At 33.8% G+C, this 17,930-nt stretch overlaps 1 protein-coding gene across 2 annotated transcripts in view; it reads right to left on the bottom strand.

Moving 5' to 3' along the window:
* The window catches only part of Lrrc7 (leucine rich repeat containing 7), a 374,249-nt gene that overhangs the window by 288,774 nt on the left and 67,545 nt on the right, over positions 1–17,930 (bottom strand). For both annotated transcript variants that reach the window (XM_048349940.1, XM_048349941.1), the window contains exon 2: positions 5,379–5,581. In XM_048349940.1, coding sequence (XP_048205897.1) covers positions 5,379–5,581 — 203 coding nt within the window. The remainder of the gene's footprint in view (positions 1–5,378; positions 5,582–17,930) is intronic.

Here is a 17,930-nt window from a genome sequence, read left to right as displayed (position 1 = left end):
AGAGGAGAAGGACTCTTCAATCCTCTCAATTTCCTATCTCTCTTCTGAGTCCCCCACTACATTTTGTTCATTGCTTTAAGTATTTTCAGTAGGATAATTTTTTTTTGATAAACTAATGCCTAACCAGATAACTAAGCATAACCAGAATATGTCTAGAAGAAATCAAGACGGTTAAGAATCCAGGAAGTATTCATGTAAAAAATGACAAAAGTTACTCAGAGACTTGTCTTGGAAAAAAGAACTGTAAGGCAAAATGTTAAATTATTTTAATATATTTGAAGGATTATGACACTAACTCTGGAATTACATTAATAAACTAAAATTTCTAGAAAATAAAATACCTTTGCTCTCAAATTCTCAGACTTGCCTGGGTCTCAAAATTAATTCATAAATGTCCAAAATACTTTTGGAGCAGATTTTAAATGGAAAACCTCTGATGATTCAAAGGTATAATGATTCAAATTTAGGTGCATTCCTTTTTGGATATGGTCAAATGAACTTAGAAAGTTCACTCATCAGGTATTACAATTTTGGACAGGTATTACACATTTTAAGATAATTTATCTTATCTTCTCCAGAGTTCTTTAGTATTAAGATATTCCTCTATAGTTTTTCATTTTATTGTTTTATTCATGATATCCTTTCCCAACTATTATATATAATACACATCTATTACAGTTTACCACTATGTCTACAATTTTAAGTTCTTATTTCAAAATAAAGTAGCATTAAATAATAAATTGTGTGGACATGTAGGTGAAAAAGGTCTGTCTTTTTGCATTTTTACCTTGTACTATAAAAAATTAAGCAACACAGAACTACTCCTAATGAAAATAATTTCACTTGTTTCAGGTCTATTTTTGTCTGTTTTCTGACACACTCTTGACATATCTTCATGAATGTTGTTAAGCCTGACTTTTTGTTCTCTAGCTGTTTTATAACACCTTACGATAGAGATGTAAAACAAGATAGAATACTCACTGCATAAATTAGTAAAAATAAATAAAAAACTTAAAAGATAAGAACTTTTTATCATAAGGCAATATCAAGAGTATAAATGTGTTGGGGCTGGGGATATAGCCTAGTGGCAAGAGTGCCTGCCTCGGATACACGAGGCCCAAGGTTCGATTCCCCAGCACCACATATACAGAAAACGGCCAGAAGCGGCGCTGTGGCTCAAGTGGCGGAGTGCTAGCCTTGAGCGGGAAGAAGCCAGGGACAGTGCTCAGGCCCTGAGTCCAAGGCCCAGGACTGGCCAAAAAAAAAAAAAAAAAAGAGTATAAATGTGTATTTATTACTTAACAGATCTGAAATCACAGTAGTAACAATACCAGTGGAATATAAAGAAAATGAGATATTGTGATCTCCCACAATAGCTCAATATGAACATGATGCTAAGCGAAATGAACTCCAAGATATTGAAATATGTAGTTTTTCATTGTTGTTATTTTTAATGTACTATGCAAAATTATTTCTTATGTCTTTTGTTTTTATTCTCCATGGTTTAGCTCCTGTTGTCACTGTATTTGATTTAGGCACCCTGCTATCGTATATATGTTTATCTAAATTAGGAAGGGAAACAACAAAATGATGAGACAAAGGACAAAGTGTGAGCCAATGCAATAGTGATACTTACAAGACAATATGTTAGAAATTAACTGTACAGCTCAGAGGAAGGAGATGGGGGAGGAAGGAAGGTCAGAGAAAAATGATGGAGGTAGTAACAAGTTTGACAAGAATGAACTCACTACCTTACATATGTAATTGTATCCCCTTTGTATATCACCTTGACAATAAAATTAAATTTTAAAAATTTCAAGGAAAAAAGGAAAATGATAAGATAAAATGGTAGACATCAAAATCTTTTAATCTACTTTTGTGGATTTGAATCCTCAAAGAGGTTAATAATTTCTCTATAAATCATGAAAGACTTTACACATAATATTAGTTAAGAGGAACTTTACCTTCTAGAGCAAACATTGTATAGAATTGTGTAGTATACATTGATCATTGTAATATACTACATTGTAGTATACAACAGCCACCCATTCCTACTATGAATCATAATGCCAGTGGATTGGCCCATCATTCCACCACAATATGTTTAAGATAATTTTACTTGCCACAATAGTTTATTCTGTAATCTCTAGTCTATTAACCCAATAATAAACATGTAATACAATTAAAGTCATTGGTACATGAGGGCAAATTAGCTGTGAATACTAGAGGAGACACTTTCATATCCACACAAACATTTTTACTAGTCAGATATTTATCTTTTTGGAAATCAAATGAATGTAGAACTATCACAGCCATTCCATCATCTTGAGAAAAACTAGAGACAGACAAAAGAAAGTAAAATAAATCAGTTTAAATCTTGTGCTGAGATGAATCTTTCCATTAAGTGAAAGTATAATTCTTCTAAAAATTGTTTTGCCTTCCGTTTTCTATTACTTCAAATACATAATGAAGCTTAAGTTATTTTTTGGTTCTGTGTCTTAACATGTTATTTGTCTAATAATATGCAAGTATAACCACATATTGTTATGATAATATCTCAGATGTCTTATAACTTTGATCACATGTTGATATAGAAGCTCCTCAGTATAAAACTAGCTTTAAAAGCTATTTTAGGAAAGGAATAGGATTGAATTGAGAACTCAGAGAAATCTTAAAAGAGACTATATAAGAAGTCTTTAAAATATATTCTTCATACTGATAAAACAGTAATCAATTATTTAGCTTTAATTCAAATATATTGGAAAATTCAAATACATTGTTTGGTATACTTATATTGTTGTTACTACTGATTCACTGTTTTAGCTAACTAAATAGACAAAATGCTGTAAGATTTCTCTTATAAGAAATAACTAACATCTTAATGAGTTATGGGATTCATGACTCTTATTGATATTGTTTGATTAGTATGTCAAACCAAACACTGCTATGTGACTTTTAAAATTGACAGAATCTAAATTATCCTTTCTCCCCAAATATTTTGGTCCCCATATCATCACAGGCCTGAACTTCCTAACTCTGCTACCCTCCCCAATACGTACCATTTGTTTGTATCTCTTGCAGCAAGCCCTCTCCAATGTCTCTAAGAATGGAATTCTTTACTAAACATAAACTCCATCACAATATTTAGCTCTATGGCTCTGATTATACATTATTGAAAACTAAACTCTATTGCTTCAGTTGGTCATTGTAATTAGGTTGCTGGATCCTAAAGAATGGGGATTGACATTCATTTCTCTAGTAGACCTCTAAAATCACAAGTACTATTTAGGAAAACAGATGGTGGAAAATTAACTTTATTTTCTACTATTTACCTTACAAAATATGATTTATGGATATAGATTTTAAGATATGACAGGCTGGATTAGAGTTATGTGACTTTTCTAGGTTTAACAAATTAAAATACAGGTTCTCATTTATATATTTTGGAAAGCTACTTTTTAGTATAAATGTATCTCATGCGATGATTGGGACATAAATATACTGTAAAAGCTGTTTTAAAATTTTATTTATTTTAAATTTGTATACACTAATTATACATGGGGGTTTCATTGTACTATTTCCATAAATACATTTAATATATTTTGATTAAATTAATACCCTCTAATACTCTTTCATGGCTTCTTTTTCTTGTTCCTTATTTTCAGCAATTTTTAATGGGTTTCTTTATGCTATATAAATATATGTATATATATACATATACTTAACATATAATGTATATATATTTATAAATCTACTTATGTATATATCATATATACCTACAACATATTTTGATCATATTCACCAAATCACTCAACTTGTCTATTTCCTTTTAAAAGTTCTGGGGCTTCAAGGCCTTTTTGTGCTACACTACTGTGGTAGTTCTGAGCATCTCCAGCCCTGTTTTTCATTGATTATTTTGAGAATAGGATCTCACGTTCTGCTTTGTTATATGTCTAAACCACATTTTGCCTACTTTACAATTCCTGTCCTTTATAGTATTACGGTAATGCACTACCACTGCAACCAGCTATGCTATAGATTAAAAAGCAGCCTTGTAAACTCTTCTGCCCATGCTGCCTTCAAAGTACAATCCTCCCAATCACAGCTTTCCAAGTAGCTTAGATCACAGGTGTGCACCAACAGCAATTAACCAAATTATGTATTTCTGATCTAAAATTTAAATTTAACCTTGCATTCTTTATTTTATTTGGAAAATCTAGATTAGAGTGACCTAAACAACAAAAAACTTGTACTTAGAGTTCTAAATTAGAACAAAATACTGCATTGATACTGCATTATCCCAACAGGGATAATAATCCACATGATCAACAAATTTTAAGGCCTCATTCAACTCTCCTCAGCAAAGATCCAAGATGGAACACACATTTCCATTGCCAAACAATAAAGTAGATTTGCGAAATACATCTAACATAGTTCTTAACTTTGAAGTGTTTTATAACACCATCATTTATAATCCTAAGTAAAAATAATTATTCATATTAGTTGTGAAGAACACATCAAGATATAAACTTTTAATAATGAAGTTCAAACTATTGTAGAAGATCTTTTTTCTGTTTACTGAATATTTAATAGACTTTTACCATAAGCCATGGAAATGCAACATATTGTGTACTCTCAGCATATGTCCTTCAAGGAACATTCATGTTAACTACTTGTTCTAAGTGACTTCCATTGGGGGTTGTTAAGAAGCACTTAGTCAGACCTGAACTTCTCTGCTGTGTGGCTTGAATCTACTTTAATCTCTTACCATCCAATCTAGTCTTCAAGAAAGAAAATAGTCCCCAGAGAACTTGCTTTCCTTGCACATCACCGTGTTAAAAATAGAAATGCATAAGTATGCAAAATTCATTAGTTAAAAATTTTAGTGCATTTTTTACTAGTTACATGCTATGTGAATTCAGTGTTTCATTGAATCATTTCTCACAATAGTAGTATTTGTATGTCTGTGTGAATAAAAGCATTTCTCAAATGTAAAACAGAAATGATGTAAAACAATATCACCTTAATGTACAACATGTCTTTCAGTTCCAAAATAGGGTATTATATTTGTATTTCTTTTGTAAATGTAAGTCTTTGGTATTAACCCCTCAGATATTATTTTTGTGGAGACCACTTTAGAATAACAAGGCATAATTCATAAAATGATTTTCATGAGGTTCAGTTTGTTATTAACATATCACATTAAATCACAAATGGAGTGGTATTAAAATGTAATCAGAATATCAGGGAGATAATATCAATTCCAGTAATTTGTCAGTTACTCAAATGAAAGATCATTACTAACATTATTAGTAGACACAATCTTTGGAAATGATGAAATACTCATTTACAGCATGCTTCAGGCTGTCAACAATTACCTTGGGTAGCTCTTCAATTTGATTGGCATCTAGATAAAGCTCTTCCAATGTCCGCTCAAAGTTAAAGACCTCTTTTGGCACCTGTTGAAGGCTGCAGTGGGAGTAATCTAACACGGAGATGATTTCTTCTTCACCTCGGAAACATCGGCACGGCACCAGACGGCCGATGATTTTCCGTTTGGTGGTCATCTCCAGGCACTGCACTAGGGAAAAACAAAAGACAAGTGGTTAAGCATTGGCCTTACAAAAAGCATTCGAGATTTAATTCTTATATATTTCCTGATTCTATAATACTTTATAGTTTACATACTTTATAGTTTACATAGGACATGCATGTGCATTATATCATAGAACCCCTAAGTAATCTTATAGGGTATTTGACACAGGTTTTACTCTCATGCAGTTTAAAAATAAAGGGGGGAGGGGAATCAGAGGAGTTGAGACACCCGTATGATCACTTAGTTTTAGAATACAGAGCCTGAGTACAATCTGGTGGCACCCCAATGATTTTATCATGCTTACATTTTCACTTAAAACATGGATCTATAAGATATTCTATTAAACATATTGCACTGTAGAAAAACAACTTCTAGAGTTTGTTGAAAAAGGGATTTTTCCTGTCTCTTTAAAAATATTCAAAACTTTCTCCTAAAGTTTTTGCGTGTGTGTTTCACATATTAATTCCATTAGTAAACATATTTACTAGATAACTGGATAACATTTATATCTAGACATATAGTGATGAATCAAGTCTCTGTTTTTTAGATTTGAGTTGGTTATTCACTTCATTTGCTAGTTTATCTTTGCATGAGGTGAAATAATTTAGAAAATCTTGTCATGTTCTGGACATACCTCTTTATTTGTGTCTAAGGTAAAATCACAAAAAACGCTTACAGGCTTATATTATAGCACCTTCAACATTGTACTTAATCTAGTGTTTTTTATGTCATATTCTCCTAAATTGTATTGCTCTTGAGAGATAATGATGCATTTTGTTCATTTTTGTGTTTGCTTTGGTACCTGACATAGTATGATTCACTAACAGCTGCAGAATAAACAAATCAACATATGAGCGGATAAATATTTTGAGGCTTTCCTCTTGATCAGGATCAGCAGCTGACAATTTTATTGAGTAGATTTCATTCTAACTAAGTCACTATGTCTACAACTACTATGTCCCCAGGAAGAGTACACACAGTGCTTTCTAATTGTGTGTGCTGCCTCTTTCGGTATGAAGCAAATTCTTTAGGAATATTTTGTCTCACATCTTTTTAGATTATGACATTGATCAAAACATTGTGCCAAAAACTAAACTAGTATTGAAGGAACATTAATTTAAAATGTGCATTTAACTTGATAATTTGTTCTTATTTAGAATATAAATTCATAGCTGAAATACAAATTAGTGGTATTTTACTTTAAAAACACAGATAAAATAATTTTTCAAATTGCTTAAAGTCAAATTTGAAGACAACTGATCAGTATATACTCAAGACAGTTGTTTTTCAGACCAAACCCATTTTTATTCCTCCTTTAACTTCTGAAACTAATTAAAGAGTATCATGAGAAGAAGTCCATGAGTAAGCAGTGGTATATGTTTATTTACACATGGTAATCTTTAGAAGGCCAATTACAAACATTTAAAATGTGACCTTTCTTCATCATTTGCTTTCAAACCCTTTAACTTCTGTACCTTCCATTTCCATAGTCTGGCTCATAAGATATTTTAAATCGGGCTGGGGATATAGCCTAGTGGCAAGAATGCCTGCCTCGTATACACGAGGCCCTAGGTTCGATTCCCCAGCACCACATATACAGAAAACGGCCAGAAGCGGCGCTGTGGCTCAAGTGGCAGAGTGCTAGCCTTGAGCGGGAAGAAGCCAGGGACAGTGCTCAGGCCCTGAGTCCAAGGCCCAGGACTGGCCAAAAAAAAAGATATTTTAAATCATGATTTTATCTGACTTTGCTTGAAATTCTTGTTTGTTGGACTGATGCCTTTATATTTCTACCTTAGATCCACATATTGAGCATCCTGTAAATGACTTTGGTAAATATGTGATAACTATTAGGTACCTAGTAAATGAGTGTTGAGGTTTTGTAGATGCAAAGGTAAGTTCAGATTGCTTAGACTATGGTGGTATCAGTGAGAATGAAGAGAAGTAACAGAATAGGAAGGTAGTTAAGTACACTTTAACTTGGTTGTGTATTAAATGGGAGGGTGCAAGGGAAGATGAATGGAAAAAGGGTGATGTCAGGGTATTAGTTTGATTAAGTAGTAGCCACATTGGCCACTCAGGAATGGTACCACAGAGCTGATCTGATGTCCAGCTCTCTGACTCGGAATCAAATCAATTGTTCATGCTCCTTTCTTACCTGAAGTTTCTCACACATCTGATTGTGCTAGACAATGTGGCTTTGGGTCTATTGGTTTTTGCCACTGAACAGTTCTCTAAATTAAACATAAAGGGGGAAAAAAAGGACACGAGGTTTCTGCACCTGAATCATTTGGATGATGTTTACTGTACATCAAAACCTTGAGAATTTAATTCACTCATAAATGTTTTCCCTTTCTTGTACCCAAGAATATGTGGTATACATTCACAATGGAGTTCTATGTTTCCATCAGAATGACTTTGCCCCATCCATAAGGAAATAGAAACACTTGGAAAAAATTATACTAAGTGAAGTAAGCCAGACCCAAACACACATAGGTGGCATGGTTTTCCCCATTAGGATGTGTCTATAAACTAAAAGTAAACACAATGGATAGTAAAAGACAAATAATTACATGATTAATTAAGCAGCACTCTAAACATTTACACAGTGAGAACAAAGGAGAATATTCTTTTTTTTTCAAATTTTATTGTCAAGGTGATTTACAGAAGGGTTACAGTTACATACATCAAGTAGTGAGTCCATTTCTTGTCAAACTTGTTACCTCCTCCCTCATTTTTCTCCCACTTTCCCTCCTCCCCAGTTCTGCTTCCCCGAGTTGTACAGTTAGTTTACTATATATTGTCTCATAAGTATTGCTGTTGCATTGGATGGCCTTTTACCTTTTGTCTCACCATTTTGATGTTCCCCTTCCCTTCTTTATTCAGACAAACATATACAATACCCAGGGTACCAAAATCAAAAGCAGTGACAACAGGAGCTAAACCATAAGGAAGGTAAAAGAAAATAGAAATAATTTCACATAGTGCATTATAAATACCACCACCAACAATGAACTGGAGGATATTCTTAGGAGAGGATCACAAAGGCTCAATAGCTAATAGCCTGTAATATATAGGAAAGACAAATCTACATATTCACAATCGCAATAAATCCTTTGAGTAATTAGCAAAATTAATTTGTGTCTAACTTTCCAGAAAGAAATTTACTTATTACCTGAGTTACATAGCTTAACTGTAACCTTTACAATAAAAAATTTGGGTCTAAACTTACTATAATCAAACTATAGAGACAAAGAATATATGTATCTATATTTCAGAGATAAAAGATTTCTGTACAGAGGAAAACCAATTAGTGTAGACATGTCACTAGACTTCTCTACCAAAACACCAAAACTGAAGACAGAGGAATGTTGAGTGGGAGGCTGGGGCATGGTAACTGTCGGTGTATTGTGCGCTTAATCAAACTATCTTGCACCAAAGGAGATATGAAGACATTTTAAGACCTTCAAAAAGAGAATATTTCCTTTTGACAGACTTTCTCTAAAAAGGACTCCTATTTTCCTTTTAACTAAAATTTCATTTTTCTGAAAACAGAAAAATAAATAAAAATATGAGTCTTCTTCCTTTCATCCAATAAAACCTGGGTCTCCTTGATGATCCTAATGTCTAATAGTAACTTCTTGCTACTCTTGCTCATACCACCCTCCAATTTCTAGAAAACTTTTTTTCCTATTCATTAAGGACTTTGATATCTGGTTCATGAACTCTTTCAAATATAGCTCCATCTATTCTTGATTTATGTACCCTACACAAAATAACCTTAAACATTTTCAATGCCTTTCCAAACACAAATTTCTAAATAAATGGAAATTAAGTAGTTACTCTACTCATTGATTTATAAACTGTCAGATTCTAGAATGCATCCATGGACAGGAAGAGATGTTATTTTTCTTCTACTAAATACTCACGTACTTGTAACCAACCAAAGCACATGCATAAGTGGTTTATTAAGTAAAATTTATTTTATCATGGCTATATATCACTGTAGATCACATTTTATTTCTTGTGTATCCTTTAGTTTCCTTTGAATTACCATTTTTCTTGGGAAGTTTATTTATTTTTTGTTTGAGTTTTCTATGTACCTTTTACTAATTTCATTTCCTAGCTCTCTCCTCTTAATAGAGTCAAGCATACATAATGTGCTTCCCCCCATTCAGTAACCCTTTGGGCACCCCATGTCACTTGCTCAAGTCTGGCTAGCCCCATGCATAGTCATACTTTTCTAGGTCCACAGATAGCTGTACTCCAGAAATTTCTCTTAACTCTAACCCTACAAATTTTGCACTTGATTCTTGTGCCGCATCTTCTATTTTCTGAATTCCATATGTTTTTCTTCCAAGATGTATTCCTTCACTTTGACAGAGTATATCATCCATTTACTTGCTGAGAAAGGATTTAGAGTGGATGAGGCCTTTCATGTCTGAAAATGGCTTTATTTTATCCACAAATGGTCAAATGTCAGCTGGATATAGACTTCTAGATGTCAGAAATGTTTTATCTTTTATTTATTATATTTTTCTAGCTTGTAAGTTAAACCAATTTCATTTCTATTCAGAATTCCATTTCACACCCAATTTCTGCTCTCACAGAAATTTAAAAATTTTATTTTATCCTCAGTTGTGGAAATTCATGACAATACGATTTGTGGTACATTAGAAAAAAATTCTGTTGTGCTTCATTGGCTCTTTCACTGTGGACATAATTTTCTTTTAATTGTGTTTCATAATCAACAATTTGTTTTTCTATATAATTCCTAATTGGATGGATGACCAAATTTGATTCTTCTTATGGGAAATTTTCTCAAATTTACTTTCTAAATCTATGCAGTCAATTATCTTATGCTTATAATAATTGAAAGTAGTTGCCAGAGTGTTCCTTTTTCATAGTACCCTGTGTTTTACTGAGTCATGTCATTTCATTCTCTCAGAAGTAACTAACTATAGTAAGTATAGACTATTTTGCCTTTTCCTTCTTATCCTTGCATTACTCCCAAGTTTAAATTTCTATTTATTTTGGTCTTCATCTCTCATAACAGAAGCCTTCCACTAATATCTGTTGATCCACGGCTATCCTCTTATATTGAGAAATTGATTTCTAAAATGCAAGTTGGAAGTTTTATGTGCATAGCAGGTTTCATTGCAAAATGATCTGGCAGAAAGCCACAGAATATTATACAGAAAATTATGTATTCTGTATGAAACTTTGTATAAGGAGGTTTCCAACCAGTTTTCTCTTGCAGTATCTTTTCAGCTCTTTGTGTGGTTATGGTGTCTCCAATATTCTAAAAATACTTATGAGTCCAATATATTCATACTCCTTTTTGGACACTTTATAATTCAGCAAAGCATGTGCTTTGCAATGTGAATATACTTAAACTAAATCTTCTTTCCCTATCTTTTAAATATTTGTTACAGGGTTTTCACTTGGTGATGTTTCTTGTTTTCTCTATTCTTATGACTATGTACACATATTTTAATCTTTTCTTTGTTGAAAGAACAGATAAATTAGGAAGGAGGGAGATATTTCCATATTTAAAGGAAGATGTTTTTTAAAAATATGTTCCATCTTTTTCATCCCTCCTTAGTTAACCATGTGGTAGGACATAGTGCCCTGTGGTTCTTGGGGCAATCACAAAACCACCTTCTTTTGGAAATACTTTGCCTTTGGCTCACCTGATATGTGTTTATAATGCTCTTTCCATTTAGGTTCTGCACTTTTGATCTTTCCAGATGCTGTCCCTTCCTCTATAGACAACATGATTTATAATGGTAGTTTTGCTAGCTCTATTGCCCTTCTAATTGTATACCTTTTTACTTTATGGTTTTCCTCACCTTTTCCAGATCTCATTTCATTTAATGTAAGCTAAATGGTAAGGGATGGATATCATATTTTTTTTTGTGTGTCTAACTCAGATTTATTTCCTTCATCATTTCCACTCTGTGTTTTAAGGTTATTACAAATATAACATGTTCAGAATAGAAATAATGCACTTGAAAGGTAATCAGCACATCCTCATCATCAAGAGCATGGTTTATGGAGCCAATTGGCTGTCTGGGTGACCCTGGGTCCATTATTTACCACCATCTGCTAGCTCATATGCAAAATAGTAGAGTATGTCCAGAGAATTTAGAATTAAATCTTCAAGTTTCAAGCCTTAACTGTTAGCAATTCCACCTCACCAAAACTTCTATTTATGTTTTGAATCTCTGAGCTTCTGTCCTGTTGACAAAGTTATTCAAGTCAGACCTTAGTATTATTTTTGGCTCCTGTCATTCCATATTTTTAACAACTGCAAAGTACTAACCATTATCCAAACTAACCATTTCTTGAACCAACTGTCTACCAACCTACCTTAGCTATGAATATCTTTTGCATCTGTCTCTATTTTCCTGTTGTTTCTCCTCACAGTACAGTGACCTCATACACAGATATGCATCTACTACCCTTTTGCTTCAAAACACTTCAACAACTTGCTGCTGTCAAAGTAAAGTACAGGTTTTACTATGGTCTGCTAATTGTGATATCGTCCTGTTTTCTGGCTCCTGACTCCCACACTCAGACCTAGACCCTGCCTTCTCTGGTCAAGTTCTACTCTATTGCTTTCAGTGTTCTTTGCAGGCATGTCTTCTTTAACACTCCCAACACTGCATAATTCTTCTTATGTGGCTGTATATCATACAGCTACATATTGTAAGTCATTTTGGTCACATCACATCTTTTTTTTTTTTTTTTTTTTTTTTTTGGCCAGTCCTGAGCCTTGGACCCAGGGCCGGAGCACCGTCCCTGGCTTCTTCCCGCTCAAGGCTAGCACTCTGCCACTTGAGCCACAGCGCCGCTTCTGGCCGTTTTCTGTGTATGTGGTGCTGGGGAATCAAACCTAGGGCCTCGTGTATCCGAGGCAGGCACTCTTGCCACTAGGCTATATCCCCAGCCCCACATCACATCTTAATACTCACTCTAAAGCAACTTGTTCACTAGATTAAAGTTCTGTAAGGTTAGGGACCATAGCCAGATGATTCAACATGTATATTTGTGATACCTTGACTAGTATCCAGTTCAAAATATTTTCACAAACAAAATTAACTGTAAAAGTAAGAAAATATGGGAATAAAAAGATTGCAATTATTTTACTAGCACAGTCTTTGAAAAACTTGAAGTACATTTACAGTCTATCATCTTAAGAGATCTTTCATGAGAAATAAGCAGTTCATCCCATATTTTATGAAAAGCTAATTCAGAATCAGTGGGTCAATGATGTGTATAAGATCACACAGAATAATTGGTAAACCCAGACTTGTATCTCACACCCATTACCAGAAACCAATGTGTTGTTCCAGTAGCAGACTAAAATATTCTTACAGAGACGTATGCAGATTAGCAGGTGATCATTTGCAATGTTGTAAATTTACCAGAAATTCTTTTTCTTTTTCCTTTTCCTTCTTTCTTCCTTCCTTTTCCCTTCCTTCCTTCCCTCCCTCCCTCCCTCCCCCCTTCGCTCCCTCCCTCCCTTCCTTCTTTTTTACCTTTTTCCTTCCTTCCTTTTCTTTTTCTCATGCATATATACTGGCGGTGATTTACAAATGGTAATTTTTAGGTCTAAAGCAAAATGAACAGGCAGAATTGAGGAAAATAACATTGCTCTCCTTTTCTCAGATGAGCTTTAAATATTTTTAATACAATAAGGAAGAAAACATAATGATATATAGTGAAGGAAATTGTATCAGATATTGAATGAAGTATAATACAGGAAAAAAATTAAAAACAATACATACATTAATATACAGGATCACATATTTGCTCTTTTCCCCTCTGAATCATAGTCACAGCACACTACACACCAAAACCAAGTAATTTCTGATTTTTCAGCAACCTGATTTCCAATATTATCATATATCCTGCATATCAAAATAAAAGTTCTGCTAAGTGATGTGTGCTTACTTTCACAATCCCAGTATTCTGAATTCTCAGGAGGGAGGACTGCAAATCAGTAGTATTTGACTGTATAGTAATATCCTGTTTCTTTTCTAATGTGAAGATAACAGAATCCTCTTGATTCTCACAGTGCTGCACAGACTTTCCTTTTCTCTTAAATTATATATATATTTTAGAACTTCTTAGCACTGGCAGGAACTTTCTAAATAAGCTGTAGGGGCTCAGAAAACCAATGAAAGAATTGACAAATGGGATTCCATCATACTAACAAGTTTCTGCATGACAAAGGACTTAGTTAAGTTAAAATTACAGTCTACAGAATGGGAGAGTCTTTGCCAGGTATATACCAGACAGTGGCCTCATATCCAGAACATGCAAAGAGTTGAAGAAAGTAACCCTTCCAATAATCAAAACTCCAATTAATAGGTGGGCAAATGAGCAGAACAGAAACTTCTCAAAAGAAGAGGTAAAACATAACCAATAAACACATGAAGAAATGGTTATCCTCTGGCTCTAAAGAACTATTACTACTGTAGTTAGAATGACCATCATCAAGAATATAAACCATAGATGCTGGAATGAATGTGGGGGGATAGTGGGAAGAACCTAATACAACATTGGTTAGAATGTTAACTTGTTCAACTACTCTGAATAGCAACTTGGGGATTCCTCAAAACACACATAATGGAACTACCCTGTGATCCTGTAATTCCACTACTGGGCATTTATCCAAAAGATTACAAATCAGGAAATAGTAAAGCCACCAACACAACCATATTTATTGATTCATTATTCATCATAGCCAAGGTATGGAAACAACCCAGATATCCCTCAATGGATGGATTGGTATATAAACACAACGGAATTTTACTCATGTGTTAGAAAGAATGATATTATATAATTTTTGGAGAAATGGATGGACCTGGAAAAATTGTTTTACATGATGTAAGTCAGGCTCAGAGAGCAAATGGATTTTGTTTTCTCTCCTATATGGGAGCTAGCACTAATTTATAAATGTACAAGTAAACATACATGGGTTTTATGCATGCGTATACAGATGTATTAACCCAAATTTGGTATTTGTAGAGTGAGAATTCAAAAGGAAATTCTTCAGGAAATACTCATTCACATTTCAAAAAAATGAATACCATGAAATTGGTACTTGAAAGTGTGTGAGGAGCCAGGTGCCGTGACTCATGCCTGTAATCCTAGCTACTCAGGAGGCTGAGATCTGAAGTCCACAGTTCAAAGCCATCCCAGGCAGAAAAGTCTGTGAGACTCTTATCTCCAATACACTATTTAGAAAAAGGCAGAAGTGGCACGGTGGCTCAAGTAGCAGAGTGCTAACCTTGAGTAAAAAGAGGCTCAGGGACAGCACCCAGGCCCAGAGTTCAAGCCCCAGGACTGGCAACAAAGAAGTGTGTCAGGGAGGCCAAAGGATAGAGGAATGAAGAGAGAAAGAAAGGGAGAATGCAAGCACAAAATTCAATCCATATTCTATGAAACTTAGGAAATAGAAAAGAGGAGTGGGGTTCAGAGGGATGGGGAGAATGATAAAAGTGGTGACATCAACTAAGATGCATTGTACTTTTAACTGATTTGTCAAATGATAACTCCTTTGTATTAACTACTTAAAGATGATAAAAAAAATAATTACAATTATTATGAAAAGAATGTGACATCAAGAGCTAGAGCTGGCTCCACCTGAAGACAAAGCTGAGTCACAGCAGTCTCAAAGATGATCTAAGCAGAGATAAAGAGGAATCTGAAAGAGATCTAGAAATGTACCAGGTCAAAATTTCAATTTGCAACAGGACTGATGTTGACTCATTCTGGATGAGAACAGGCACTGAGGCGCTGAGGAATTACTAATACAGTGAAATTGAGGCTTATGTTTCCCTCTTAATGAATTTATTGAATTGCATTGGTGACAAGGAGGCCTGTGACACTTTTTGTTAATCTTATTAATTAAAACATAACAGAACTATATTAACTTGCAATATTAGAAATGATAAAGAAATGAAATATTTTACCTCACTTGCAAAATAAAGTATTTCCTACAGTTCAGAAAAATTCTATGTAAACTCTCACGGACTTTTCTGCTCATGCTGGCTTTGAACCAAGATCCTTCAATGTCAACCTCCTGAGTAGCTAGGATTACAGGTGTGAGCCACTGGCATCTGAATACAGGTTATTTTTTATTTTTTGTAAATACTGTGTATAAACAACAACCTTTCTTTTGAAACATTGTCATGGAGTGAAAACCATTTGTACAGCAGGGTCTAACTTAGGTAAAGCATCAGGAAGATTTATCCTACTCCATTTTCCGATCCTGCCTTATTGAAAATGAAACCAATGTGAATTTCAATCATGCATATGATTTTAGTGTAAACAGCCAACTCAAATAATAAGAAAACATCCAAAATCACCAAATTTTAGTACTTTTTTTTTTCTAGATTTTTAGGTCAAAGACTGTCCAAGTTATTTCCAAGTAATATTCCATACTTAGAAAGATGGAGACAAAAGAAACAGTCTTTCCAAGATTTTTTATGACAAACATTCTGGCTCTCCTCATTAATTGGCATAGTCTTGGGTTTTTGAAATGACAAATGTTTCTAATTTATTCACCGAGAAACCTTTTGTTTTTCTAACTGTGCCACAGGGATGTGGAAATTTGCCAACCTCTCTCCATGTCCTACTTCCAAGAAACATCCTTAGAACAATTACGTAAATTCAAGTACATCTCTCAAGCCCTCCTATTAAGGCAATAACTGTGATGATTCTAGATTCTAAGTGGAGCAAGGGAGGCCTGTTTTTTTTTTTTTGTTTTGTTTTGTTTTTTTGCTTGAATGATTCATTTCAAAATTGATCAGATTTCATGGCTTTGTTTTTCTATTGTCAGCATATCTGAAAGCCTGCTATTACTATATGTGATTTAATTTGTGATCACTAGAAGAAACCGGTTTGTCTTCACCGAGATCTATGTCCTGATAGAAGGTCTTTAATGCTGATGTGATCACAGCAAAAATAGAAACAGAAATTTGAGGATATTAGAGCATCTGGCATTAAGCGCAGCTTCTCAAATGTTTCCAAGTACTGGTTCAGACAAATTTCTTCATTGAATAAATGGATGGTTCCATTCTCTCTTGGCCCAGTTTTCTCTGTAATTTTCATCTACTGACATTTCTAGCTGGGCACTGGTGGTTCATCTGTAATCTTAGCTACTAAGGAGGCTGAGATCTGAGGATTTGGGTTGGGAGTCAGCCTGAGTAGGAAAGTCTGATACTCTTGTCTACCAAAAGAAGAAAATCCTCAAACTGGAAATATAGCTATGGCTCAAGTTGTAGAGCGCTTGTCTTGGGCAAAAAAGTGCAGAGGCTGTCCAGGACAAGTGCTAGAATTGGCACACACACACACACACACACACACACACACACACACACACACACACCATTTTCATCATCATCATTTCTGATTTCATTTTTACTTGCTAAATGACTTTCCAAAATTAAAAAACTTCTAAAGAAGTTGGAAATATTTACTATTCTCCTAGATAGAACTCTGTACTATCTACTGCACTTGATTTCTGTGTTGATTTCTTGTTTTGATTAGTGTTGATTCTCTTAATTCTTCCCTTAGAGACATCTATACTACTCTTTTCCATATATATATAATATCTTATTCCATCATCTTTCTTTTCCATTCATTCAATCTAGGTCAAACTCTTACCATCTCCTAGTACTACTGAAAAAGCAATACTGAAAAAAGTACACTATTTCTAGGTATCTTTCCTACATAATCATTTGCTATTTACTATGTAATGTATATAAGGTATTATTGCTAGGTGCTTATTTGTTGTGGAATACTAGTGAATAAAAGAATTCCTGCTGTAATGAATTTATAGTTCACTGAATGAAATAAAATATCAAACAAAATGTTAAGTAAATAAAATCATAGTTTCACATTACAATAATTGCTATTAAATATGTGCTTTATCTTATGCTAACCCATACATTTACTGTATTTAAGTGAAATATTAATTAACTTTAATGTAACACATTTAAATTAATATTAAATAATATTATAAATAGTTTTATATAGTAATGCATATACTGGCTAGTTTTCTAAGTGAAATTATATCCTCCAGGCTAAAAAGCATCATTAAGTTTATATTTTCCCCTTTTTAAAAATATACTTTTACTTTTGTGGTGTTGAGAATCAAACCTAGGGCTTCATATGTTCTACTGGTGAGTCCTGTCTCTACTTTCAATAACAGTAATTGCTGGATCATATTTCTAGTTGTATTCTCCTGTCAGAAATAAATACATAATAAGGTGCCAGGGAAGTTATTGTTTGAATGTTGTGTTCTTCCAAAATTGATGCT

This window comes from Perognathus longimembris, chromosome 7, assembly GCF_023159225.1.
Source record: "Perognathus longimembris pacificus isolate PPM17 chromosome 7, ASM2315922v1, whole genome shotgun sequence".
NCBI lineage: Eukaryota > Metazoa > Chordata > Mammalia > Rodentia > Heteromyidae > Perognathus > Perognathus longimembris.
This window is presented reverse-complemented; position numbering and strand designations above follow the sequence as displayed.